Source organism: Panicum hallii, chromosome 8 (genome assembly GCF_002211085.1).
Source record: "Panicum hallii strain FIL2 chromosome 8, PHallii_v3.1, whole genome shotgun sequence".
Lineage (NCBI taxonomy): Eukaryota > Viridiplantae > Streptophyta > Magnoliopsida > Poales > Poaceae > Panicum > Panicum hallii.
This window is the reverse complement of record NC_038049.1, coordinates 35,707,822-35,734,734: the sequence shown is the minus strand read 5'-3', so window position 1 is coordinate 35,734,734 and position 26,913 is coordinate 35,707,822. Positions and strand designations below refer to the sequence as shown.

The 26,913-nt window shown below is 47.6% G+C and overlaps 3 protein-coding genes across 3 annotated transcripts; 1 reads left to right on the top strand and 2 right to left on the bottom strand.

The window, feature by feature from the left end:
* The first annotated feature begins 2,957 nt into the window (after positions 1–2,957).
* On the top strand, positions 2,958–3,296 carry LOC112903741 (uncharacterized mitochondrial protein AtMg00810-like). Its single transcript, XM_025972960.1, has one exon. It carries the CDS (start codon positions 2,958–2,960, stop codon positions 3,294–3,296), a length of 339 nt encoding a protein of 112 aa, XP_025828745.1.
* Positions 3,297–4,325: 1,029 nt separating this feature from the next.
* On the bottom strand, positions 4,326–10,390 carry LOC112903263 (actin-related protein 2). The gene is made up of 15 exons (XM_025972497.1): positions 10,236–10,390; positions 9,172–9,282; positions 8,958–9,092; positions 8,744–8,815; positions 8,574–8,652; positions 8,420–8,469; positions 7,722–7,825; positions 7,565–7,633; positions 7,422–7,485; positions 7,282–7,350; positions 7,095–7,178; positions 5,667–5,725; positions 5,299–5,365; positions 4,904–4,987; positions 4,326–4,750 (listed from the first exon to the last, which is right to left on the bottom strand). Exons 1-15 carry the CDS (start codon positions 10,275–10,277, stop codon positions 4,670–4,672), a joined length of 1,170 nt encoding a protein of 389 aa, XP_025828282.1. The 5' UTR covers positions 10,278–10,390; the 3' UTR covers positions 4,326–4,669.
* Positions 10,391–12,455: 2,065 nt separating this feature from the next.
* LOC112903740 (uncharacterized mitochondrial protein AtMg00810-like) lies at positions 12,456–12,983 on the bottom strand. The gene has a single exon (XM_025972959.1). It carries the CDS (start codon positions 12,981–12,983, stop codon positions 12,456–12,458), a length of 528 nt encoding a protein of 175 aa, XP_025828744.1.
* Positions 12,984–26,913: the final 13,930 nt, after the last annotated feature.

The following is a 26,913-nucleotide window of genomic DNA, read 5'->3' as shown; positions in this document are numbered from 1 at the left end:
AAGAACAGAGCAAGGTGCTGCCCTTGCACCTGGGATTGCGCACAAGGGCAGCTAAACGATTACGAACAGCAAGTGAAACATAGATATACTATCAAGAACTAATGCAATATCATAATCGTTTAGGATAACTAGTGTTTCTCGCCATCAACAACGCTTCAGCACGAGAAACACAAAGATAAGCAGATAAACACAACGCTGCCCCGACCATGCAGAGCATGATCGGAGTAGCATGTTGATTACCTGGAGAAACCCCTGGAAGGGGGTGGCGATGCGCCGAAAGTTTATTGTGAATATTGAATGATTGATTATTGAATCTCATGATACATATTTATAGTCCGGAGACTTGGTCGTTTTTAACTAACCCTAGCTGGTTACGATACAATCTCTAACTTACTATATTTAAACTATCCTTACTAGACACACGGCCATCCCGGCCCTTAATACGCTCGCACAGAAGCCGATTCGCAAACCGTCACGATGATCTCCTTCAGCCCATGTTGCTCTCGGCCCATCCTCTGGCCCAATCAAATTATGGCGATAACACATTTATAGGCGCGCGAGGGAGGGGGAGGCGAGTCGGGGCGCGGCACAACGGAGGGAGGTGCGTCCGGGATAAGGCCGTGGCAGCGGCGCGGCGTCGCCAGCGTGTCGTGGCTTGGCCGTCGGGAATCGACGGCCTCATGGTGCGTGCACGTCAGGCATGGGAGGATTCGGGGCAGCGAAGATCGGTGGGGCGCAGACTTGGTCCCAGCCCGTTGGGGTACGAGCCTTGGCGCGGTTCGGGGCTCAGGCATTGCCGGCTCGGTGGGCGGCGGCCTCTGCCATGGCCGAAATAGAGTAGGGGAGGGGAGAGAAGAGAGAGAAAGAAAAAGGGCTGGTTTGAATTCACTAAAAATTTTGCATTGCAATTTGAAAAACTTACAACATGAAAGTTGTAGGAAACTTAAAAATCTACCACTTCTGTTTTAGGCCAAAGTTCAGTTGAGCTCTAGTTTTGGAGTTAATCTAAATTCACTCGAAGTTGAACTGTTTATCATTTTCATGTTTAAAATTCAAATTTTGGTTAAAATTTCTATTTCATTTCCGTAGATCAGGTCAACAGGGATAGGTGAATATATTTGCTAGGCACGTTAAGTTGGTTTTGGAAAAAAATATAGAGTACATTATACTAAGCACATCTACACACATACACATGCACATACGTACCTACATACATACACATGCATTCATGAATGAAATGCTCAGTTTGAATTTTTTTCATTATACATGATGTTGTATACATGATCTTTGTTTTAGCATTTTAAAAACAAGGGTGTTACGCACACCCACGTCGGCCTTCCCCTAAAGTGCTTCCAAGCCAACAACGGTACCGAGTTGGTCAACAATGCCACTGTACAGCTTCCTGTCTTCCTGTGGCACTCTGTTGCGACTCTCTTGCCCATACACATCACCGCAAAACAGCAAGGGCGAACGCATTCTTCGTACTTTAAATAACTCCATACGCACGCTCCTCCTCCATGTGTCCATGCCGCCGGCCTATTGGGCCGAGGCTCTTGCCGCCGCGACATATTTGTTGCACCGCCTATCCTCCTCTACCATCCAGAATCATCTACCATATGAGGTCCTATGTGGACAGCCTCCTGATCTGTCCCATCTTCGAGTATTCGGGTGCTTGTGCTATCGAATCTCTCTGGCACCGCACCACAGAAGCTTGCCCGTCGCTCTATAGCTTGGTGTCTTCATCGGGTACCCCCTCATCACACAAAGGCTATCGCTGCCTTGATCTATCCACCGCCGTGTCATCATCTCACGACACGTCGTCTTCGATGAGCAGGTTTTCCCCTTCATGACTCCGATCGCGTCGTCCTCACGATCACTTGATTTTTTGGTGGACGAAGACCCCTCTCTTGTGCAGTTCTCACTCCGATGGGGACACCAGCGGCTGCTCCACTTCACCCGAGTGTTGAGCAACCGTGACCTTCGGCAGCGGTTGCTCCACCTCCCTCAGGTGTCGAGCAGCCGCCCCACCTCCCAGCGGTCGCTCCACATCTTGGGCCGCCAGCCGCGACCAGCCTGCTCGGACCGTCCGCCGCTAACACAGCGGGCGGGTCCCTGGGGCCGGCACCCATGGAGGACAGACTGAGGCCAGGCAGGCATGACCTTGTCTACTCCCGTTCAGCCCCCAGCCCTCCACGCGCCCGTGACATCACGTCACCTGGCCGCGCGGCAGCTCGGGCCGCCTTGCAGCCGCCCCATCTCCTGTTCAGGGGATGAACCTCTCCATCATGCACACTATCGTGTATCCACTTCCGTTGAACTACCGCAGCGCTCTCGCAGATCCGAACTGGAAAGCTGCGATGGCCGACGAGTACCAAGCTCTCATTGATAATGGGACATGGCGCCTTGTCCCACGACCTCCCGACGCCAATATTGTGAGGGGCAAGTGGATCTTTAAGCAAAGTTCCATGACGATGGATCAAGGCTTGCTGGGTTATTCGTGGCTTCTTGCAGCAGCAGCACGGCATCGACTACGTCGAGACCTTTACTCCGATTGTTAAGCCGGCCACGATTCGGGTTGTCCTCAGCATCGCTGCTTCACGTCATTGACCGATCCATCAGTTGGATGTCAAGAACGCCTTTCTTCATGGTCATCTCAACGAGATAGTCTACTACCAGCAGCCTCCAAGTTTTGTCGATCCTTCGGCTCCGGATCATGTTTGTCTCTTGCAGAAGTCCTTGTATGGGTTTAAGAAGGCACCTTAGGCATGGTACCAGCATTTTGGCACGTACATCGTCGACTGGGCTTCATGTCTTCTACTTCCGACACATCCCTCTTTACATTTAAAGAGGGATCCAGTATTGCCTATATGCTCCTCTACATCAACGACACCGTGCTCACTATGTCTTCACCAGCACTGCTTTAGTGCATTCTGGAGTATTTGCGCTCTGAGTTTGTCATGACCGATCTCGTTGCCCTACATCACTTCCTCGGCATCTCCGTCACGCACTCCGATGATGGTTTGTTTCCGTCCAAGCTACAGTACACCATTGATATTTTGCAGCGCACCGGCATGGCTGAGTGCCACTCGACCGCGATGCCCGAGGACTCTAAGTCCAAGCTGTCGGCTACATATGGGCCTCCAGTTGCTGATCCTTCAGAGTACATGAGCGTCGCAGATGCTCTTCATTACCTCACTCTCACGCATCCAGATTTGGAATATGTAGTTCAGCAGGTCTGCCTCTTCATGCACGATCTCCGAGAGCCTCATTTTGCGCTCATCAAGCATATTCTGTGATATGTGAAGGGCACCTTGTCTGTTGGGCTTCACATTGGCGTTGGCTCAGCGGATTCACTCACAGCTTACTCTGATGCTAATTGGGCGGAATGTCCAGACTCAAGCCGTTCTACGTCGGGCTACTATGTTTATCTGGAGGATAATCTGGTGTCCTGGTCTTCGAAACAACAGATTACGATCTCTCATTCCAGTGTGGAGGCTGAGTATTAGGTGTTGTCCACGCTATTGCAGAGTGTTGCTAGCTGGGACAACTTCTTGAGGAGCTTCATATTTCTATCTTCGATGACTATTGTCTATTGCAACAATATTACGTTGTCTATATGACTGCTAACCCTGTGCATCATCGGCGCACGAAGTACATTGAGATTGATATCCACTTCGTCCACAAGAAGGTTGCCTTGGGACAGATTCAGGTTCTACATGTTCCCTCGGCTCATCGGATATTAGCTCATCAGTACGCAGATATTATGACCAAGGGACTGCCTCTACAGTTGTTCACTAAGTTTAGGTCTAGTCTTTTGCGTCCGCGAATCGCCCACCGCGACTGTATGAATAGCCTTGTATGTGTATACAATTTGTATTCATATTGTACTTGTACTCCAAGCCATCTCGGTTATATATATATATATGACGGTCACCCCATCACGGGTGTGTGGTGTTTAGGCTTACTCCAACCGAGTAGGCAGCAGGTTACCCAAACTAAAAAAAGGTGCTGGAAGTGCACTGTAGCAGGACCTATCTCTCTCCAACCGAATAGGTAAACGCGATACGCATTTTAAGCTGAGGGGTACTGGAGACGCAGAAATGGGTCATCCCTCTCCCGCACGGGTCACTGTACGACCAACTCCAAGCCAATCTTATTCTCTACAGGGAGACGCAGCAATGGATAGGGACCTGCTCGACAAGCACGGTGAGGTAGTCATTGACGAGAAGCACAAGCTGGACGCTTACCTGGCTCGATCCGGAAGCAGCAGCTAACTGAGGGACGAGATCCGCGCTGACTACGTTTCGACATTGTCAGCTTCATGATTAAATAGAAAACAAATGGTAATCAAGGTAGTATCTCATATCTCAAATCCACAATGTAGCTCAACCATACCTGAAATCCACAAGGCTGGCTCAACGACAGAGGCCAAATCAACTAATCAGCACCACACCGTCCCTAGGATGGCCTATCATGTTCACGACGGGTAGACTACAACATAATACCAACAACAAAGCTATGTAGCGCTGAGCACTTATCTCAGCATGTAACCTTAACTCTGCCATCGATCTATGGCCGGCATGGTATGCTCTGTCCCTTTTTTTTTCCCTTCAATCAGGTGAGTTTCTGCTGTTCAGGATTGGACGGCAGGCTCCTAGATGGTCAGGCCTTATGCCTGTCCGCACTTCCTTAGGCACGCTACGCCTTCTTCCTGGTACTCCTGCCTGGTGATCCAGAACTCAGGCGCGTCCTGCATGCACGGAATGATAGGCAGCAAATCATGTAAATAGCACAGTACAATGATGTAATGATAGTGATACATGAGAAAACGACAGTGTTTATTGCGTTCCTTTCCTACACTTGTTTTCTCTATCCCAAACTGACTTGTACATAACAGAATTACCTTCATGATTCCAGCAAGTACTGCACCTCCCAGGTAGACCATGTGCTTTCTCCTAGGAGGATCCTCTATCCGCAGCCGTAATTTCTTTGCACAGTAAGATGGAACTCATCACCATAGGAAACACGGAGCAGATGCTAATACGGTAATATCAGGATGATGGCATATCCTTTTGGAAAATGTATAGGGGTTGTTCTGTCTATGAATTCAATAAGCTTATGCATTTATATTTCTTATTTGTATGTAGAAAAGAAGTGTAAGTACTTTGACAGAAAGGATTTGTCATAAATTTCAAATTTCAATAGAAGGATAACTGTAGATCAATAACTACAACAATGCAAGGGCAGAACATCAACAATACTACAACTATTTCGACCAAAAAAAAGTCTATATATTACCTTCAGGCCATCTTTGTTTCCCTTCAAAACTACATCAAGATAGCGATCAAGAATTTCCTTCTCCAACCTTGTCAAAGGTAGTAATTTGTTAGGCATATGCAACCTAGAGTCCTATACTTGGCTAGAAGCTTATATGAAGCAGGAAAACATCACTAAAAGAAACATGACCGGTAGTTATCATAACAATATCCATATGCACTTTATATGACAATACAAAGAACGCTATTAAAAAACATTAAATAATTAACATTCATAATGTTGTTTCCACTCATGATATTTCCATGCTGGTATGTAAACAAAAATAGACAAATGAAGACGAGCAAATCTTCATAATTACAAAGTTAAAAATTAAAGAATTATAGTCTTACCGACTTGGCAAACCAGGGTACATGGTGCTTCCTCCACTCAGGACGATATGTTGATAAAGCTGCAAAACGAGATCATATATTCTAATAAGAAACAAGACACACAACATGATCAACCTATTAAAGAAACTATGAAATCAAGAGCAAATAGGAACTAAGGTGGCGTTTGGATTGTGGGAAATGTAAGGTGGGAATGGGATACGAGGCTTGGGTTATACCGTAACCTATGTTTGGATTTCGGGTTAGCGATAAGAGGAGGGTATGGTATTGGGAAATGATGGGCTCATATCCCATGGAACTAAACCTAGCGGGGTATGTGGGTATGGACTGGGATACGAGAGTTGGGCACTGTTTGCCCCTCCGTTGACCAGGAACGATGAGCCCCGCCGCCCCTAGCCGCCTGGGTCCCTTCCGCATCAGTGTCAATTTAGCTCGAGAATAGCAAATCCTTCACCTGCCGCATCTCATTCCATCCGCATCTGGCGCGCCTGTCACAGGTACAAACCGTGTTAGTCGCCACCGGCTGATCCAAATCTCTCCTCTTGCCGCTGCTTTCATTGCTAGAGGCGACACACACTGCTGACTCACTGAAGCTGCTTCCGGGGTTGCAAGCTCGGTGGGCGACGATTGGGCTTGATTCCATGCCGTCCGCTGGGTAGTATTTGTTTGGATTTTTGCGGCAGTGTCTGTGCTCCCTGCTTTGTTCTTTTTTTCCTCGGCAGTTTGATTCCTCGGATTGAGGTGAGAGAGAAGAATAGTATACAATATCTTTGCAATCCTCCAAATCAATTTTGCTTGAGTACACATTCAGCTTTCTACATGCTTTTTCACAGCGGATCCCATTCATCATCTTTTCTATTTTATTTTTGGGAGGGTTATTTTGGTAATTTTAGTTCATATCCCAGTATCATATCCACGGGAAGCCAAACATGGGAAAAGGATAAATTCCCATTTTCCTATCCCTAACCCACCTTATCATAACCGAGTTTCATATCCCTATCTCTAACCCAATGCATATCCAAACGTGAGGTAATGGAGTTGATATTCCGAATGGTTTCAGCCTCTTTATTGAATTTGACTTAAGAACATCAAATAAATATAATTTAAATTGAACATTCTAAATAAATTTAACTACTATACTGTTTAATAACAGTATCTAAATAGCTAAGCTTGTTGAGTTGCCATATTCATGATGCAATATCACAGCCTCTGTATAAATATATCAAACCGAAAATATTACAACAAAGCATATAATTATATATGACTGTGTGTTGGCAGATATTGTCCCGGAAAGTTCGAATCCACTAGTATCCTAACTCATAAAAACTAGATCAGTAAAATATTAACCCATCATTTCTTCCAATCCATGTTTCATTTGAACAAGTGAAAAGCTTAGACAGACAATGCACTGTACTGGTAAGATATGTATACCATCATACGGTTGTCGATATCCATTTCTTGAATGCAACGAAATGCCATATCTGCCATCCCGTCACCTTCAACATCTATCAATTCCTGTTCAATAAATGTTTGATTATTACTACCTTATTGCTGACCTTGCCGACACGATTAAATACCACAATCAGCAATACTATGAAGGAGCAGATGGGAGTCTTACAGGAGTGAAAAGCGCTTCAGGAGCTTGAAATCGTTCAGTGCCCACTTTAATAACTCTTCCATCTGGAAGCTGATAACAAGAACTGAACTTACAATAAGAAAAGGAGCAGAGAAGAAAGAAAAGCAGGGCAATATACTTACAGTGTAACTTTTCACAAGGATTGTGGTCTCAAGTCCAAGCTGGTATTCTCGTTTGTAATCATAGCTGCACATCATTTAACTGTCATGAATACGTAAATAACAGCAAGGTAGTAATACTAATTAGGAATAATAAAACAACCGACCTTATATAGCATAGCTTCTCTTTTATTTCTCTGACCGTCTCAAAGTCAGCAGCTTTGTTCATAGCATACCTTTTAAAGTGGGAGAATTAATTGATTAGAAAAGGTAATGTAGCAACAACTGCAGAAGAAAATATCTTCAGAGAAGGATAGGTATTACCCTCTTCTTGAGAGTAGATCAACAAGATAAGATGTTATATGCCTTCCAGCTACATTCATTCTTTTTGTCAGATGTGGATAAGAGTATCCATCAACTACAGGCACCTGATGCATAAGAAAGATGATAAGTATAAATTTAAGGTTGGAAAAATGAAATGAATTGTAAAAACTAGATGCTTCACAGTATTTTCTCAATAAGTCAGAATGTAGCAGGGGGTTTTGGGGGGGGGGGGGGGGGGGGCAACTGCTCATGCCTCCAAACTAAATACCATAAATTGGAAGTTGGTTTGTGATAACATGTGCAAAAACATATTCTGGTTGAAATAAATGATTAGGAAATAAAATATAATATCAAAGGAGCCTGTTGAAAGGAGCAGCTTGAGCACAGAGGACTCAAATGTGCTTTGTAAAACCTAATAATGCGCACGGTCAATTACATCATTTTTATGCTTTTCTACTATTCATCAGTGATTACTGATTCATAAGTTTAAACTACGTTGCCGGATTCTTAAACCCTTTCATACAGTGTACTGAATTCAGTGACTGGCGCACTACTTAAAATGACATCATACAATGTCCTGGATTACATGTCGCTGATTACCAAGATATCTGAGTTGGTTACACAGAGATGATTAGAAATCGAATGTAATACTTCGAAGCTTATTAGTTAGTACAATTTAGGGAAGAATATTCTCATACCACGTGAGTAACACCATCACCAGAATCTATCACAAGTCCAGTTAGCAAACCTGAAATGTATACATACACGTAAAAGTGGAGCTTTAACACAATCTTGTATGTGCTTGTGTGAAAGCCCAGACAGTATCATGTAGTAGGGAGGGAGAGAGATGACCTTGAGCATATAGTGAAAGAACTGCTTGTATCTGGATGAAGACCCCAGCAAAGTTATATTTCTCGAACATTGTCTCGATCTGTACATCATGGGATTCAATATGTTTGTCATTGATGTTAGGAACTGCAATGTGGTAGTATATGACAACTTGATAAAAGGAAATGACATACCATTTGTTCACGGTTTTTCACAGGATTGAGTGGTGGATCTGTCAGTAGGATTTTACACTCAGATGGATCAACCTAAATGGAGAAAAATAGAAAGGTGTTGCTTTACCTGGAGCTAGGAGACTTTGAGAATTATAATGAAGGATATAGGGATTTTGTTTCCAAGAGAAAGCATATGATGTTACAAGAAGATGTAAGCATATCAGTATAAATATACCTTCAGCTCACTGTAGAAGGCATGATCCCAAATATGGCCCATATCATCCCAATTTTGAACAATCCCATTGGTAACAGGATACGATACATCAAGTTGATGTCTTAAGTCAGCACAAGCTGCTCCAACTACAATGTCCTGCAATGAACAAAAGCGCCAATTATAAGGTTTACTCAAGAAGTAAGTTCCAGAAAGGTGATAAGAGAAAGGTTCAGACTGTCAATTCTTGTTCCTGGAGCGACTCCTCATAGCGAAGCAGTGGTCTTCCAACAACACAAGGGAACACAGATGTAGGAAAGTTCTCGCCGGCAAAGCCACACTTTACATACTGCAGCCAAAGGTTTCGAATTAGAGAATGGAACCATTCACACTGAAATCTGGTGTATTGTTGTTTTATCATAATCAATCAGACATTCACTAAGTGACAAATTTGTCTATACAATGCAGCAAATGCAGAAAGCAGATAGGGCTCACTAGATTACGGCAGGATGTCACAAGAATACTGCAAAGTAGCAAAATGGGAATTTAGTTGTGATAGAAACCCCAGGCCGAATTAACATTTCTTCTGCTAATGAAATCAATCTTATCGCACGATTACATGGTTGTACAGGTCCAGCATGCACGAAACCTTTTCTTATTATCCATTAACAAAAAGTAATACAACAACAAATTAGAGAAAGGTAGCCCGGACACATTGTCAAACACAATTTCACTGACAATTGTAATATGATTAGGAGCTAATGTGCTTGAGGTTCATCAAAAGCCCAACAGTTTAGGTGAAACCTCAGCTGTGCGTTCTGAACATTTGGAAACAGTTGAACACGCCATTATTTGTGATTTAACAGCTCGTCGCGGCAGGAAACAACATCTCAACCAAAAATTCTATTTATCGGGAGTCTCAACTAAGAGAATAATAGGCAGGACAACTAAGAATGCATCGCGGAATACATTCCGACATGCAAGGAATTTTTCCGATCAGGAGGGCGGCTGCCTTCTCCAACGCTCTTGAACTACCTACCTACGGCGATCGAAGCCCCCTAACACCGTGTCTCGGTTCCAATCCTCCATCCAGCAGCGGAAGGACTGATCCCAGAGTCCCTCGATCCCTCAACACCCTGGCCGCCAACCGGGCACCCCGCCGGCGGCCGAATCATCGGCGACAACACCGGGGGCGGAGAAATTCGGCCCGAGATTCGGAGCATGAATGAACAGGTCGGGAAGCGGATCTAGGAAGGGAATGGAGCGGAGAGAGTGTGGATAGAGGGACCGGGGAGGGCTTACCCCGGTGCCGTTGTCGCAGACCACCACGTTCCTGCTCTCCATTGGCGCCCCCCTTCCTCCTCGCCCTCGATTCCACCTTTCTGTTTCCCTGGGCGTGCAAGCTACGGCAGGGGGACGAGGAAGGGAGTGGGGAGAAGACGAGCAGGATGGGGGGACTGACAGCAGCAACTGCGAATGCACGATCGCCGTCGGATGCCCACGTGGACGACCTCTGATCAACAGCTCGGTAGAAGAAAACAATTTATCCTTCCCTCTTATTTTTATTTTTTATTGCACAGATGAATCAGTTGAGTCTTTTACTCATAGCTGTGGAGATTTTCTGCGTACTAGTAATATTTTAGTCAGTTGTGATCATTTTTTATTAACAGACAGACAAACTATTTCATTTTTTTGAAACAGAAACAATGACTATTTGGTTCTGAAGCAGCGCATGCTATTTTGTGATGCATCACTGCTTAAAATATCTCCAGCAGATTACTTCTCTCTCGTATTCTATATATTTTATCTCTCGATTACCAATAATTTTTTTATATTTTTAGGAGTTAGTGTTGTAGCAGATTACTCAATGGATAGGGTGGAGGAAGGAAAAGTGAGAGAGATGTATGTTTTGACGATCATCAAAAGTATTTTAATATTGATAATGGAATTGGTAATCTGCTGGAGCACCTTCCATTATTTTTTTATCTTAGGAAGAGGAATGGGTAACCTGCCGGAGATGCTCTTAGTTGACTAGTACTTACTCTAAATAAAAAATATTATTTATAAAATATTAGATTACTAAAAATTTTGGCTAAAAGTTTGGAAAAAGATTATGTCAACAAGAAAAATGTTGATTCAACGTTTCTTGTAAAAATAGTTGGATCAACACATCTCACAAAAAAAGTTGAATCCTAAAATAATGTCCAATCAACTGTTCGGTTGAGGAAAGCAATTTATCTATCATTTTTAATGAGTAAATTCTCTACGTGACACTAAACATTATAGCACTTCCCTCAATATCATCCAAATTTCTTCAATTCCCTTTACTGCCACTGGTTCAAGTTTTCAATCCCTCGGCTACCATTTCCATTAATTGGCTGCTAAGCTGTTGTCATTGTTCAACGGAAAAGACAATCATGCCCCTCCCAACATATTGGAATGGAATTTGGTCCATTTCCTTGATGCCATTGCACAAATCAATGATGTTTGATATAAATGAAGTTGACAACCAACAAGCAATATATCATATATACCATGATGAGCAAAATTAAAAACCATGACACAACGTATTTGCGTATTCGGTTCACATGAAAATGAAAATAACTGGTGCCATGCTGAAACTGAAAGAGGTGGCCTCTGCACCATTGCCACAAAACAGGGTAAACAAACATAGGCACTGCAGAGGTAGGAAAGTAACAAACGTAGGCGCTACAGGACCAGAGGCAGGAAAGCATCTCCGTGAAGAGCTGAGAAAAGGAAGCTGGGGAAAGAAAGACAGGGAGAGTCATTCCCCTTAAAATAAGCTTGTTTTGTTTTTGCTTGTCCATTGGCTGATGATTCGGTTATCAGCTTTTTGTTAGCCCTGTTGGATCTTGCGGTGAAAATAAACCAACAAAAAATTCTCAGATTTAGAACATGCTACATGCATAAGGTTGTGCACCATTGTGAAATCATGAATCTCTGAACCCCCAAGGAATATAAAAGCTTCAAATTCACTTTTACTAGCCAATTATCGCGACATATTTGTAGGAAACTAGCAAATTAATATGAAATCTCAGAACCTCATGGGAGATGCTGCTTTGGCCACTCTTATTATGCTCTTTGCGTACTTACTCTCTGTGAAGACGTGTGTAATTTGGGGTAATCACGGCTTGATTGATTTACATCAGGAGATTACAATATATAGACACAGCTCTGCCCGCTTACAGAAACAGAACGGGAGGCTAGCCTAGATTACAGGAGAAGAATCAGGGGGACGTAACGTCCCGAAGCTATCCTGTCTAACACCCCCGCAGTGTGAACGTCGGTGGAACGGACATTCAAACTGGACCGAAACTCCAAAAAACAGTGGACGGAAGCCCTTTAGTGAAGATATTGGTGAACTGAGAGGTGGTGGGTACGTGTAGAATGCGAACAATCCCCGCAGCGACACGTTCACGGATGAAGTGAAGATCAATCTCGATGTGCTTGGTGCACAGGTGTTGCACCGGATTACTCGAGAGGTAGACAACACTCACATTATCACAGTAAACAAGCGAGGTTCGCTGAAGTGGATGATGCAGCTCTTGGAGAAGTTGATGAAGCCAGGTAGTCCTCGGCGACACCGTTGGCAACTGCTTGATACTCAGCCTCGGCACTGGAACGCAACATAGTCTGCTGGCGCTTGCTGGACCAAGAGACGAGATTGTCGCCGAGAAACACAGCATAGCCTGAGGTGGACTTACGCGTATCGGGACAACCTGCCCAGTCTGCATCTGTGTAGACGGTGAGCACAGAAGGTGAGGTACGGCCAAGGAAGAGACCGAGGTCGACGGTGCCCTGCACGTAGCGGAGGAGACGCTTCACGGCAGTGAGATGCGGCTCCCGAGGGTCATGCATATGCAAACAGACCTGCTGAATAGCATACTGGACGTCTGGTCTGGTGAAGGTCAGATACTGAAGAGCGCCAACCAAATTGCGGTACTTGGATGGGTCAGCCACAGGTGCACCTTCTGATGACATCTTAGCCTGAGTGTCAACTGGAGTGGAGCAAGGTTTGCAGGCAGTCATCCCAGCACGTTCCAGAATCTCAAGAGCGTACTGACGCTAGGAGAGCAACATACCAGCAGGTGAGCGAGTCACGGTGATGCCCAAGAAAATGCTGAAGTGGCCCAAGATCCTTCATAGGAAAGGACGCCTGGAGAGAGGCGATGATCTGCTGGAGAAGCCTGATGGATGATGCTGTCAAAACAATGTCGTCGATGTAGAGAAGAAGATAAGCTGTCTCTTACCCGCGACGAAGGACAAACAGTGAGGTGTCGGACTTAGCCTCCAGAAAGCCGAGTGACTGCAGATGAACGCCAAAGCAGTTGTACCATGCACGAGGGGCCTGCTTGAGTCCATACAGAGATTTGTTTAGGCGACAGACGTGGTCGGGGCGAGCCGGATCAACAAAGCCAGACGGTTGAGTGCAGTAGACCGTCTCTGAAAGAGTGCCGCGCAGGAAAGCGTTCTTGACATCAAGTTGATGAACAGACCAATCCCGTGATAGTGCCAAGCTGAGAACAGTACGGACTATGGCTGGCTTGACCACCGGGCTAAATGTCTCATCAAAGTTGACGCCAGGTCGCTGTGTGAAACCACGGAGTACCCAGCGGGCTTTGTAGTGATCAAGACTGCCATCAGAATTGAACTTGTGCTTGAAAATCCACTTGCCGGTGACGATATTCGCGCGAGGAGGCCGAGGCATGAGAGACCAAGTGGCATTGTCAATCAGAGCTCGGAATTCTTCATCCATCGCATGACGCCAGTGCGGGTCGTCCAAGGCACGACGGTAGGAGGTAGGCACCGGAGAGACAGTCACCGCCTGGAGGTTCAGGCGAGGCTATCGAAAACCATCTTTGGCACGCGTGCGCATGCTGTGCAGATTATGCGTCGAAGTAGCTGGTACAGCGCCGGGAGGAAGAGCAGCTAGAGGGGGCCGCGAGACCTGTGCGGAGGAGGTAGGCGACGGAGGCCCTGGTGCAGCCAAAGGGGGCGACAAAGGCGCCGGCGCGAGGGGTCCATCGCAGGCCGAAGGCAGCAGGCCCCGTGAGCCAGCCCGCGAGCCAGCAGGACCAGGCGGAGTGTCGCTGGAGCCGGGCTGAGGTGTTGCAGGAGCCGGGGACGGCCCAGCCAGGCCGTCGGGAGGCGGTCCAGTAGTGCAGTGGGGGCACAATGAGGTGACCCATGGGCGAGGGGCAGCCCCGCAGGGCCACGAGCTTCGCGATGGGGCAGCCCAGGGCGCGTGGGCCGGCCTGCAGGCTCGCGGTCGGTGTGGAGAGGCGGCCCAGGAATGCATGGACGTCCCAAGGACGTGCCAGGAATCTGCGAGGCATGTAGAGCATCTCCAGGGACCCCATGCACTGGATCGATGTGACGAGGAAGCTGCACAACATCCTGAAACTCAAACTCATCCAAAAAGGAAAGGTCAGTGGGAGAAGCCGAGGAGGAAGGGGCCTCGGTGAAGGGGAAGGATGACTCATCAAAGATGACGTGTTGGGATATAATGATCCGGTTTGTGGAGAGCTCGAGGCACCGATATCCTTTATGGTCGGATGAGTAGCCGAGAAACACACAGAGGGTGGAATGGGGAGCGAGTTTATGTGGGGCTGTTGCGGAGGTATTAGGATTGCACCGACATCCGAAAACATGCAAGTGTTCGTACGAGGGAAGGGTGCCGTACAGGGCAAAGTGGGGTGTGGAGAAGTTGTGTAGGGTTGAGGTGGGAAGTCGGTTGAAGAGGTAAGTGGCACTATGAAGAGCCTCAACCCAATAGGCCAGAGGAAGGTGGGCTTGAAAGAGAAGGGTACGAATAATATTATTCGTAGTGCGAAGCACGCGTTCGGCCTTGCCATTCTGTTGGGAGGTGTATGGGCAGGACATGCGGAGGTGGACACCATGGGAAAGAAAGAAAGCATGAGTGGAGGAATTGTCAAATTCACGACCATTGTGGCATTGGAAGCTCTTAATGGTAGTGCCGAACTGGGTGGCAACAAGAGAGAAAAAGCTCGCAATAGTGCGGAACGCGTCGGATTTGAGGCGGAGAGGAAAAGTCCACAAGTGATGAGAACAATCATCGAGAATGGCAAGGTAATATTTGAAGCCGGAGACACTAGGAATTGGAGAAGTCCAAAGATCACAGTGTACGAGATCAAAATTATGCGAAGCACGTGTTCGGGAATTGGAGAAAGGGAGGCGCACATGGCGACCAAGTTGACAAGCATGGCAAACATCCTCAACAGAAGCGCCTTTATTACATGAAATAAGAGAGCTGCTAGCAAGACGGGCGAGGGCGTCGTGGCCGGGCTGACTGAGGCGACGATGCCAAAGTGCGGGGGAAGCTCCAGCAAGAAGGGCACATGGTGTGAGTGGTGAAGTGGGTAGAGAGGTCCGGAGCTATTGCAGCTGGCGATCATGGTCCTGGTCCTGAGGTCCTTCACGGAAAAACCAAAAGGGTCAAATTCGATGGAACAATTATTATCAGTGGTGAATTGACGCACAAAGACAAGGTTTTTGATTATCTGGGGAGAAACAAGGACATTCTCAAGACGGAGAGGACCAATGTGAGTGGAACCGGTGGCCGTGATAGGTAACAATGTCCCATCCCCAATGATGATGGAAGTAGGGGTGGAAGGAGAGGGTGGGTGAGATTGGGACAGTATACCAGTCTGTGAAGCCATGTTGGCAGTCGCTCCGGAATCCATGTACCAGTCGCCGGTACACGCTGGGGGGGCGAGCGTCATGGTGCTGAATGCCCCAGCGAGAGCATTCTGGTCCCAGGGACCAAAACCTCCGTAGGCATGTGGCGTGGGGTAGAAGGCTGCCTGCTGCGAGCCCTGGAGGGTGACCGCCGAGGGGTGGTGCAGCCCATAAGCTGAAGACCCACCAGGCAGCTCAGCTGCGCCAGCAGGCGGGAAAACTAGCCCGGCAGCCAGAGCTTCATGCTGAGCTTGGTGGGCCGACCCACCACTGCAAGAATTATGATTTTTTATGACAAAAGTCCTCATGACGAGGACAAATATCGTCATATATTGTAACATTAGATGACGACAAAATCTAGGTCGTCATAACTTCATGAGCCCTTGAACTATTTATGACAATTCTCTTCTTTTGGTCACATAAAGATGCCTGGTGTCGTCACAAAATGTCAACCAGAGTAGCCGATCGTCTGTTATGGTTTTAATGATGATATGAAGTGGTTTTTTGTGACCTTTTCTGTACGTCATTGTTTGTTAATTATAACATGATCCCCGAACAGAAGTTGAACTTGGCAATTTCGAATTGTTCCCCAAAATTGCCCACTCCCACACAGCGGCGAGCGGTGTTCGGGCTGCGGGCGGGCAGCGTCCGGGTGAGCGGACCGCGGCTACCGAGCGCGGCTGCCGGCGGTGGGTGGGTCGGTGTAGCGTTGCGGGCGGGTAGGCCGAGCTTGGCGGGCGGCCTGGTGGAGCGCGGCGGGTGGCGGATCTCGGCGGGACGCCAGGGCGGGCGGTGGATCTAGACGTGCGGGCGGGCGGAGTAGGTGGCCTCTGGTGTGAGGCCAGGGCATGTGGGTGAGCGGACCCGGGCGTGAGGCCAGTGCGTGCGGGCAGGCAGAGCAGGGCGGTCTGAGCTCGGCGTGCGGGTGGGCCTCTGGGCGAGCGTCGGTCGGGGTGGTAGAGCACGGCCGCCGTCGTGCTGCCTCTGGGCGGAGGCGGCTCCCCCTCTCCCCAGCTGATGGCGCTGGACGGTTCCAGGAGACTGCTCTGGCGGCGGCGACGACGACGGCGCCATGTCCAAGTGGGGTAGCTCGGCTACTCAATCGAGGGGCAGTGGAGCGTCCAGGATGGTTGAGCGCCATCTGGAGCCAAGCTCGATGTGGGAGTTGCAGCCATATCCTCTTGGTAAGGAGACTGGACTCCCCTTGATCCCATGCCCTGACTGTGGGATGGCGAGGGTGATAGAGAGGCGGTCAGGGAAGGACACGACCGAGAACTACCTGCGTGTGTTCTTCAAATGTCCATGGAACTCAGTGAGCATCCACTTGTATGATTTGAGCTGAGAAGTTCTTCATCCCTGTTTATCCAGCTATGGTTAACGAAATTGTTTTGTTATTGTTGTAGTTTCCTAAGCTTTGCGGGTTCTATAATTTCCAAAGGCAGTATTTGGATAAGCTGGAGGAGCTTGGCATTGTCGCAGTCCACACCCCTGGCAGTGGACATTGGTGATGAAGCTGAAGAGGTAGCAGATGCATCATCTGGGAGAATGGTCATGAATATGCGGGCTGGTGAACTACAGATTGAGGCCAAGGTGGACAATCTTGCGTGCAAGTTCAACCTTTTGATGTCTGTTTTAGTAGTTGGTCTTGGCTGTGTGTTGATGTATGTTGCAGGCAGGCAGTGAAGTCAAGTTCACTGCATAATGTATTTTAGTCTTTGTAGGTGATGTGTGACGCCCTGAAAATTCACCAAATTAAATCACGCGCTAGAGTGCTTCGTTTAAAAACTGTTCGTCGTCAAAACCCTAGCCCTAACCCCTTCTGACCGACACCGAACTTGACCACTGTCCCATCCCGCACCGCTCGGCGGCTGACGACCACGCGCGGCCGCCTTTCCGCGATCAGCGCCGGCGCGATTCTTTTCTCCTCGCACAGCGCGCGGATGACGCGCGCGCGTGGCCGACCGGCCGCGGTCGCCGCCGCGATCGGCGCCGACGCGACCCTCTCTCTCTCCCTCTCCTTCTTCTTTTCCCCTTTTTTCTCTCCCTCCCATTTCTTTTCTTTTTCCCTTTTCCCTCTCTTTCTTTTCTTTCTTCCTTTTCTTTCTTCTTTTCCCCTCCTCCCTCCTGCTTGGCTCCCGCACGCGCGCCCCTGGCCGCTCCCTGCCGCGCCAGGCACCGGCTGCCCCCCCTTCCCTCGAGTGTTGCCGCCCCTGTGCTCGGCCGCCCGCGCCCACGCACGCGCTCCGCGCGTGCATCGCTTGACCGCGCCGCCCGCCGTGCCCCCCGTCGCTCGCCGCGCACGCCGGCCGGCCGTGCGCATTCCGCCCCGAGCCGCCGTGACACCCGCTGCTAACACTGCTCGTGCACACGCCCACGCACGTCCCTGCTCCCCGCCTTCCCCGCGCACGCGCGCTCTGGCTCGCGTACGCCCTGCCCACGCGCTCGCGCACGCGCCCCCGAGGCTGCACACCGCCGCGGCCCCCCCTGCACGCGCTCGCTGTGCCCCCTGCCGCTGGCGCCCCGCCCTCGCCGCTCGCGCCGCACAGTGCCCGTACGCGTGCTGAGCCGTCACGTCGCTCCGGCCTTGCCGTCCGCGCCGTCGCTCCACCACACGGACACCATTAAGGTGCTCCGCACCGCTCGCCGGGCTCCTCACCGGCCACCACCGCCCCACCGCCTTTGGTCGCCTATAAAAGGGCCCCCACCCCGCCTCTGAGCTCGGCACCCGCACACAGCCTCCCGCCCCAAGCCGTAGCGCCGCCGCCGCACCGCCCGCTGCCCGCCGTCGTCCCGCCTCCTCCCGCCGCCCCGGCCCGAGGTGAGGCTGGGAATCAAACCCCCTCACCTCCCTCCTCCTTTTCCCCCCTCCACGGCCGACGCCGGGCCTCGGGCTGGCTGGAATTGGCCGCCGCCGGCGCCCCCACCTTCCCCTCCTCTATTTCCCGTGGGGAAAGGAGGAAGAAGGTGGCTGTTTGCCACAAAACCCCCTGGCTTTCCCCTTTTTCCAAAAGAACACCCCCCTTGTGCCACTTTTATCTGCAGACCCTTCTGCTCTTAGTTAATTAGGAAAACAATCCCCTGCCGTGTAAACCTAATATCAAATAAACCCCTACACCTTTCTAACATACCCCAAAATAGTTCTGGAAATTATAATCAAGTCCTTTCTATAGCATAACTGTTTACGAATAAGTCCCTGAACCCTGTTTAACCCCTGAACGCCCCCTTCACCTCATCATTTTATGCGCCAAACGATCTCCGATCGACCCGAAACTTTACCACGCCCTTTCTAGTATAGTTCTAGCCATGCCATTAAGAAACCACCCAAAAATATTACCCCTATCTCCGTAACTAAATTATTTCCGATTCAAGCTCAACGACGAAAGCTTTTAGTTCTTTCGCTTGATTGTGTGCCTGTTTGTGTGCGTCATAGGGCACGGAGTGAACGAGGAAGGTCCCGACTATGACCAAGCGAACGAGGACCAGTTCTGCGACCCCGAACCCGAGGGACAGTGCTTCGATCAGGACCTCCCGCAGGGATTTGATGATGGCAAGTTCAATCCCGCCCTTTGATGCATGTTTCTGTCCTAGTTTTTATAAACACAACCCCGTGGCCTGTTTTATAAAATTGCATGATTTTTCTTGCTGAAAACATGGTAGGATAGCCATCCTTGTTTGTGATAACCATACCTTGACCACCTAGTTTTATAAAGAAAATGTGTGTGTGTGTGGGACGGGATAAAATGTGGTTTTGAAAGACGAGTCAGACGGGATGGATGGCATTTCTGTGTGAATTGCCGTTGGTGTGCTCGTACCTGTGTGGTTGAGCGAGGAAGGGAGATATCCATCTTGTCACCCCTAAGGACCGAGTTGATGTGTCATCTCACCTAGCTTCCTGTCGTGCAAACCACTTGACCGTTGTATGGGCAACAGCTTAGCCTAACCCCACTAGTTAGTCTGATAGCCATCGGGAGAGCTGAGAGCAACGGGTGATCAAGAAGAAGGGATAAGCTCTGTGTGACTTATGCCCCGGTTAAACCTCGGAGATAGGTCGAATGACCCCTTGATGGATCCCGTGGTGGCTAGTCAGGCCTAGCTAAGGTGGGTGATGGCTTGGTTGGGATCTGCACCGACACTAAGGTGATCGGGCTGCGGTACCCCACCTGTGGGTAAAGTTGCACACCTCTGCAGAGTTAAAATCTATTCGAATAGCCGTGCCCACGGTATTGGGTAAGTTATGGTGTGGTCACATAACTAGTGTTTCTCTCTGGGAATGGTTGGGCTGGTGTGAGTTGTTTGAAAAGTGTCCGGCAGTTGTGCCGTGTGCTACGGCGGACGGGGAGTCCGGTAGCAGTTTAAAAATTGGATCCTGTGTGGATCAACACCATGAGCTCCTTGGTACTTGAAAACTTGTTTTGGAAATGTTTTTAAACAAACCTGTGCATACAACCAAGTTTTCTGCAAATGAACCATAACCTTATCCTTGGATTGTCCTGTGCATTGATTTCTGTTATACCCCCTCCGTGGGTGTGATTGGACTTGCTGAGTACGTTTGTACTCACCCCCTTCTTACTTTTACAGTGGAAGATCCAGACTACATCCCCGAAGACATCGAGTAGGGTTTCGTCCTGCACCCAGTCTTGCCTGTGGTTAAGGCCACCGCTGGAACTCCGCATGGCGCAAGACTCTGATGACCCTCTTTTCGTAGCTAGTGTAGTAGTGTGGGTTTTAGTTGTAATCCTCGCGATAGTGGCGCTTCACTGCCCATTACCGCGTAGAGCTGTACGGTGATGTACCATCTGATGTAATAAAAGTGTTATCAGCCTCCTAGGACTGATAAAGCATCACTTTTAAGTCTTCCCTGATGAGGGGACGCTTCATGATGGTTGCAGTGTAGTATGAACAATGCAATCTGGTGCAGTTGGTCTTCGCTTTTGTAATGTAAGAACAAGGTGGTGCATTTTCTAGCATTGCAATCTGGTCGATGGTCAAGCAATGCAAACTGGTTCTTTTTTCAAGCAATGCATTTTATTCATGTGTGAAACATTATGTGCCAATATTGGATGGGCTTGCATTCAGGCAAGCAAGAAATGAAAAGGAAGGAAATGGAATAGTGTATTTAGCAAATTTGTGCGTGATGAAATATTGGCAGAATGTATGTTACTTCCAGCCAATACATTTTGTGACAAATTATGTACATTCCATGACATGGCCTTGGGGTCATAAAAACCCAGAAATCCATTTTAGGACAGATTCTGGGCATGACACATGAAGTCCCCATATATATACACACACATCATGTGAATGAAATCTGGACACTACTGTAACTTGCATCACACATGAAGTATACACTAAAAACAGAAACATTGCATATAAGGTCTTGCAATCTCATAATTCAGATACAAATGTAGTAGCATAATTGAAATACAACAAAGTCAATAACAGAAAAGTTCATGCATGGTTCACATATGTCTAGAAATGCAAAGGTCAATCAACATCACTGTCTTCTCCTGAAGTATTGCCTTCTTCTGGACTATGGTACTCAAGGTAGGTTTCATCTTCATCTTCGCGGTCTGCTTCATCACCTTGAGCAATATGTTTTTGTCGACGGATGCTCTCGATGAGGTCTCTACTAATAGGGCTGCCTGGTTCATTATCCATGTGCAACAAATCCATATCTGGAGGAATGTCTCTCACTGCACCATCTCTAGATGAAATATGCTCCTCTTGGTATGCCTCTTGAGATCTCATTTGTACTTGTTCATGGATTGGTTGGTTTGTGTCGGACTCTTCGACATCAAATATATGTCGGTGGCCAAATTCTTGTAGCACTCGCCAACATGGCCCTAATTTTGTATCTTCCAAGAAAAATACCTGTGTAGCATCTGTGGCCATAATGAAAGGATCATCCTTATACCATCGGCCTGTGATGTTTATGCTCTTGAAGTAACCATCATCTTTCATGTGGTATGTCCTTCCCCCAAGATGGTACCATTCACATCGTAACAAGATAACAGTTCTACTCCCTTTGTTGTTCTTACTTTAACTCAACTCAATAATGTCTATGATTGTCCCATAGAAGTTCATTGTGTCATCACCGTGAGTACCTGGGCACTTGATGGTGGAGTTCTGTGTCTTCCTATGTTCATCACGAGCCATAGTGTGGTACCGTACCCCATTGATTATACAGGCTGTGTACGAACGCACTCGCGGATCCGGCCCACATGCTAGTGAGTACAAGTCTTTGTCAACAAGTGTTGTGCCTTCATATTTTAATTTGGTAATCTACCGGTAAAAAACATACAGAATTAGTGAATTTGAAAATGTATTGGATCATAAATGATGAAGTCATGCTGTAGAAAGTAGAACACACATGATTCTCGAACCATGCAGCGAATTGTGTTGACATCTTTTTTTCAACATTGTTGACCTCTTCTTGTTCTAATTGTGCCCTATACATGCTACAAAGGAAGAAGGTAATTAGTTATTTTGTGACACTAGTATTGAATAAAGATGGCTGCAATAGCAGGAATTACTCACTCTTTGTATTCGTCAACTTCTTCGCAGTTATTTAGAACAAACCAAACCATGGAGTCTATGTCTTTGTCTTGGTAATGAAGATTTGAAGCACCCAACAGGTTAATACCATGATCAAAAATAGAGTAACCATTGGGTGAGATGTTCTCTTGTCCATCTAAGTTTCTTTCAGGCCTAGTGAACCTACTAATGATGTCACTGAAATATGTTGAGCACTGGTCATACACTCATAGGCAGTGTATGCCTCTGCAATAGATCCTTCTGGTCTTGCTTGATTGCGAACGAAACGCTTAAAGGTGCCCAACCTTCTCTCAATGGGATACATCCATCCATACTGCACTGGTCCCCTAAGGAGTGCCTCATCAGGTAAGTGTACTGATAGGTGAACCATAACATCGAAGAATGCTGGAGGATAGATTTTCTCTAGCTTGCAAATGATAAGCACAATATCTTCCTTCATCTGGTGTAGTGCATCAACATTTATAGTTTTGGAGAAAAGTTGTCTAAAAACCCTACCCAATTCAGCAATTACTTCATATACATCTTTGCGCACCAAACCACGAAGGCCAGCTGGTAAAATATGTTGCAGCATTATATGACAGTCATGTGTTTTCAGCCCATGGATTGATCCTTCTCCCTCCATATTGACACATCTTGATATATTGGAGGCATAGCCATCTGGAAACTTAACATTGCTCACAAATTGCAAGAACTTCTTCTTGTCTTCTGGTTTTAGAACGTAACAAGCTCTTGGCTTTGATGATGAACTACCACTGTCATCTAGCAAATGAAGCTCTTTTCTTATACCTCTATCCTCCAAATCTAGTCTAGCAGCGATGGTGTCCTTTGTCTTATTTGGGATATTAAGCAGAGTTGACAAAATGGCTTCACATATGTTTTTCTCTATGTGCATAACATCAAGGTTGTGCTGTAGCTTCAATTTTGACCAGTATGGTAAATCATACAAGCTAACCTTCAGATGCCATACGGGTTCATCTACATTACGGCATCATTTTCTTGGTTTTGGCTTATCTGGATTCTTGCCTGGAACATAGCAAACTTCGTCCAACCTTGCCATAACCTCATCTGCATTAAATTTCCTTGGCTGCTCTCTTTTTTCATGCTTGCCATTGAAAGATTTGTTTGTCCTCCAAGCATGGTCGTTAGGGAGGAAACGTCTATGGTTTATGAAACCAATTTTGTTTCTAAGACATTCAGAGCATGGATTCTCATTACAGTATACACATGCAAAGTAACCCTTAGTGGTTCTGCTTGACATGGTGCCTAATGCAGGGTAGTCATGGATTCCAAACAGAATCGCTGCACGCAGGCTAAAGTCTTTGCCTTCAACTGCATCATAAGTTTTTACACCCTTCCAAAGCTCCATCAGGTCTACTATCAAAGGCTGCATAAACACATGGAAATCTTTGCCTGGTGATTTTTTGCCTGGAATTAGTAAAGCAAGCATATAATTGGATTGGTCCATGCACATCCATGGTGGAAAATTGTATGGTACCACTAACACTGGCCATATGCTATATGAATTGCTCATCTGACCAAATGGGTTAAATCCATCAGTAGCAATGGCTAACCTCAAATTGCGGGGATCATCTACAAAAGACTTGAAAGTCTCATCAAAATCTTTCCAAGCTTCCCCATCAGCAGGATGTCTCATTTCATTTTCAACGGGTACCCTCTTTTCCTTGTGCCATCTTGCATATTGTGCCCGCTGCTTTGACATGAAAAGCCTTTGAAGGCGTGGAATTATTGGAAAGTAACGGAGGACCATGTGAGGAACTTCCTTTCTGCCCTCCTTGTTCACTTTCCATCTTGTGAAGCCACAAACTGGGCAATGATCATCGCCTTCATGGTCCTTCCAAAACAAGGCACAATCATACTTGCACGCATCAATAGAAACATAACCAAAACCAAGCTTCCGAAGCACAGCTTTCATCTCGTTATATGACTTAGGAATTCCGGGCACATTCTTCAAAGTTGAAGAAAGCAACTCAAGGAATGTATCGAACCCAGATGTTGTTATCCGATTGTACACTTTTATATGCAGCAGTTTAATCATGAAAGATAGCCTAGTCTCCTCGGTGCAACCTGGATAAAGTTCACGCTTTGCCTCTTCCATGAGTTGTTTATATAAGTTACCACCGAGGCCATGGCTTGCTGCGTCGCGCAAATCTTGAATCAACCCCTGAACTCCCCTTGCACCATCATCTATGACATCTTCAGCTTGTCCTTCCTCATCAAGTGGTGCCTGGCCTTGGTCAGTTCCATCACATGAAATATCTTCAGGTACACCAGCGAGTTCTCCATCATCATCTTGTCCAACATCATCTTCTTCCTCTCCATGATGAGCCCACCTAATATAGCACCTAGACATACCATTGAGCTCGATATCCTCGTGTACATCATCTAGGCTTTTCTCTTTCTGGTTCAAGCATTTTTGGCATGGGCACTTGATTTTCTCATCTGCACTACTACATCTAGCTCTGACATATTCCATGAAGTGTTGAACACCAGACAAAAAGGCCGGCGAAAATGGTGCACTTGTATAAATCCAACTTCTATCCATCTCGACCTGGATAAATTAGGTGCAAAGAGTAACAAATCCATCTTAAATCCCTGGACTAAAGTTAAAACAGTACAAGAAAAAATGGTAAATTGACAGAGGTACACATCACTGAACTCACCTTGTGGGGGTGGTTGCCGCGCGTGGATGTTGGTGGGGGGTGGAGCAGCTCGTTTTGCTGGTGAAGATCCACCGTGGGTTGGACCCCTGGGCTCCACGTACCACAGTGCAGGTGAGGGGAGGGGCGGCGGCTGCTGGAGCTGAGGGGTGGGCGCCAGATGCACGTGAGGGGAGGGGCGGCGACTGCTCGAGGTGAGGGGGTGGGCGCCAGATGCAGGTGAGGGGAGGGGCGGCGGCTGCTGGAGCTGAGGGGGTGGGCGCCAGATGCAGGTGAGGGGAGGGGCGGCGGCTGCTGGAGCTGAGGGGGTGGGCGCCAGATGCAGGTGAGGGGAGGGGCGGCGGCTGCTGGAGGTGAGGGGCGGCGAGGCCAGTGAGTGCAGGTGCTGGTCGCCGGCAAGCCTGCAGGGTGAGGGGAGGGGCGGCAAGGCAGCAGGCCAGTTGGGCCGGCCTGATGCCTACAGGTAGTGGCCAAGCGGGCACACAGTGGCCAGGTTGTCCAGCGTATCAATGACATGTGGGCCCAGATGTTCATGTCTAAATCTTGTAACAAATTTTTCTCCTACATACCATCTCGAAATCTGATGCATTTTTTTCTAAAAATTTGTAAAATCATGATCATTCAAATTTTTTTGTTGATTTTGATCATATTTTCATGTTCCAAAGTTTGAACGATTTACAAGTCGAGGGAACAATCTCTCATATAGCCTCATGAAACTATTAGTGAGACATGTAATTTTTATGAACAAACTTACTGCCACTTTCTCGAATGAACTAACTACCAAAACAAAAAGTGTTCATTTTGATGAGATGTGCAATCTTTGTGTTCATCACTTTTTATTTTGAAAGTATTTAGTACACCAATTTTTAGTCCATAGACCGTCAGATTTGAAATTCAAATTTGAAACTGTCAAAAAAAGTTCAAATGAAAAAATAGCCAAAACCAAAAATGTAGAACTGGACGAGTTGAACATTTTTGTTTTATACATTCATTTCATTTTCAATCGTTTACTAGGCCTAAAATCGGTTTGAAATCCTAATAGAACTCAAAGGGTCACTGACAATCTGGGCCCACCCGCCAGGGCCAAATTTTCGCTGCCGCACCTTGCTCTCTCCCGCGCTATCCCGCTCGCCGACACACGGGACCCACCCCACCTCCCGCTCAAGCCATCCAAATCCCCCCTCGCCTTATCCTCTTGCCCGGCTAGGGATAGGGGAAAAATCCCCAATCCTTGGTCCCCTCTCCTCGCCGACACACCACCCCCGCCGTCCCTCCAGCCCCAGCCCGCTGCCACGCCGACCCACCACCCCCGCTGTCCCTCAAGCCCCTGCTGCCGCGCCGACCCACCACCCCCGCTGTCCCTCAAGCCCCTGCTGCCGCGCCGACCCATCACCCCCGCTGCCGCACCGACCCACCACCCCCGCTGTCACTCAACCCCACAACGTCAATGAGCATGGCCTCCTCCTACCTCCCCGCAACTTAGCGGCGCCCAGCGCGGATGACATCCACGTCAACGCCAGAGGCCGGAGAGCCCCGTCGACATCCTGAACTTTGCTCGGACAGAGGCGCACCGAAGGCATCCACGTGCACTCCTCAACGCCGGCTATAGTCTGCTTCCTCCTCCTCCAAAGGTACTCTGCTTCCCCCTTCTCCTCCATTGCTTGGTATTTGCACATGTAGAAATGTTCAGAAAAGTTACAGTCTGAATACTGAAGCTGTTGCCTGCAAATGAGTTAATGAATCATGAAGGCAGGTTCTGCCAAGGACCTGGTTTTGTCTTACATTCTGTTAATTGTTATTTTTTCTTGTTCCTAACATTTGTTAGTTCTTTTGCACCTCTTTTACAGAAACTGAATCCAGTTTCTGCTCTCTGTGCGTTTCATGAAACTAAGTAACAAATGAAAAAAACCCAGTACGAGCTGGAAAGGGATGAAAGGGTAAGGGAGGTCCAGGAACTTTTTGCGTCTTTGGGTATTCCAATACTAGCTCAGGATGTTAGAGATGTTTTTTCCAAAAAGGAAAAGTGC

What these genes read in the sequence shown, in the direction of transcription:
- LOC112903263 (XM_025972497.1), bottom strand. Translation starts at nt 10,277, where the DNA reads ATGGAGAGCAGGAACGTGGTGGTCTGCGACAACGGCACCGGG. An exon ending in TCCAGGAACAAGAATTGACA is followed by an intron (nt 9,093 to 9,171) that starts GTCTGAACCTTT and finishes TGTTCATTGCAG; the next exon opens with GACATTGTAGTTGGAGCAGC. An exon ending in GTGATGGTGTTACTCACGTG is followed by an intron (nt 7,826 to 8,419) that starts GTATGAGAATAT and finishes CTTATGCATCAG; the next exon opens with GTGCCTGTAGTTGATGGATA.
- LOC112903740 (XM_025972959.1), bottom strand. Translation starts at nt 12,983, where the DNA reads ATGACTGCCTGCAAACCTTGCTCCACTCCAGTTGACACTCAGGCTAAG.
- LOC112903741 (XM_025972960.1), top strand. Translation starts at nt 2,958, where the DNA reads ATGACCGATCTCGTTGCCCTACATCACTTCCTCGGCATCTCCGTCACG.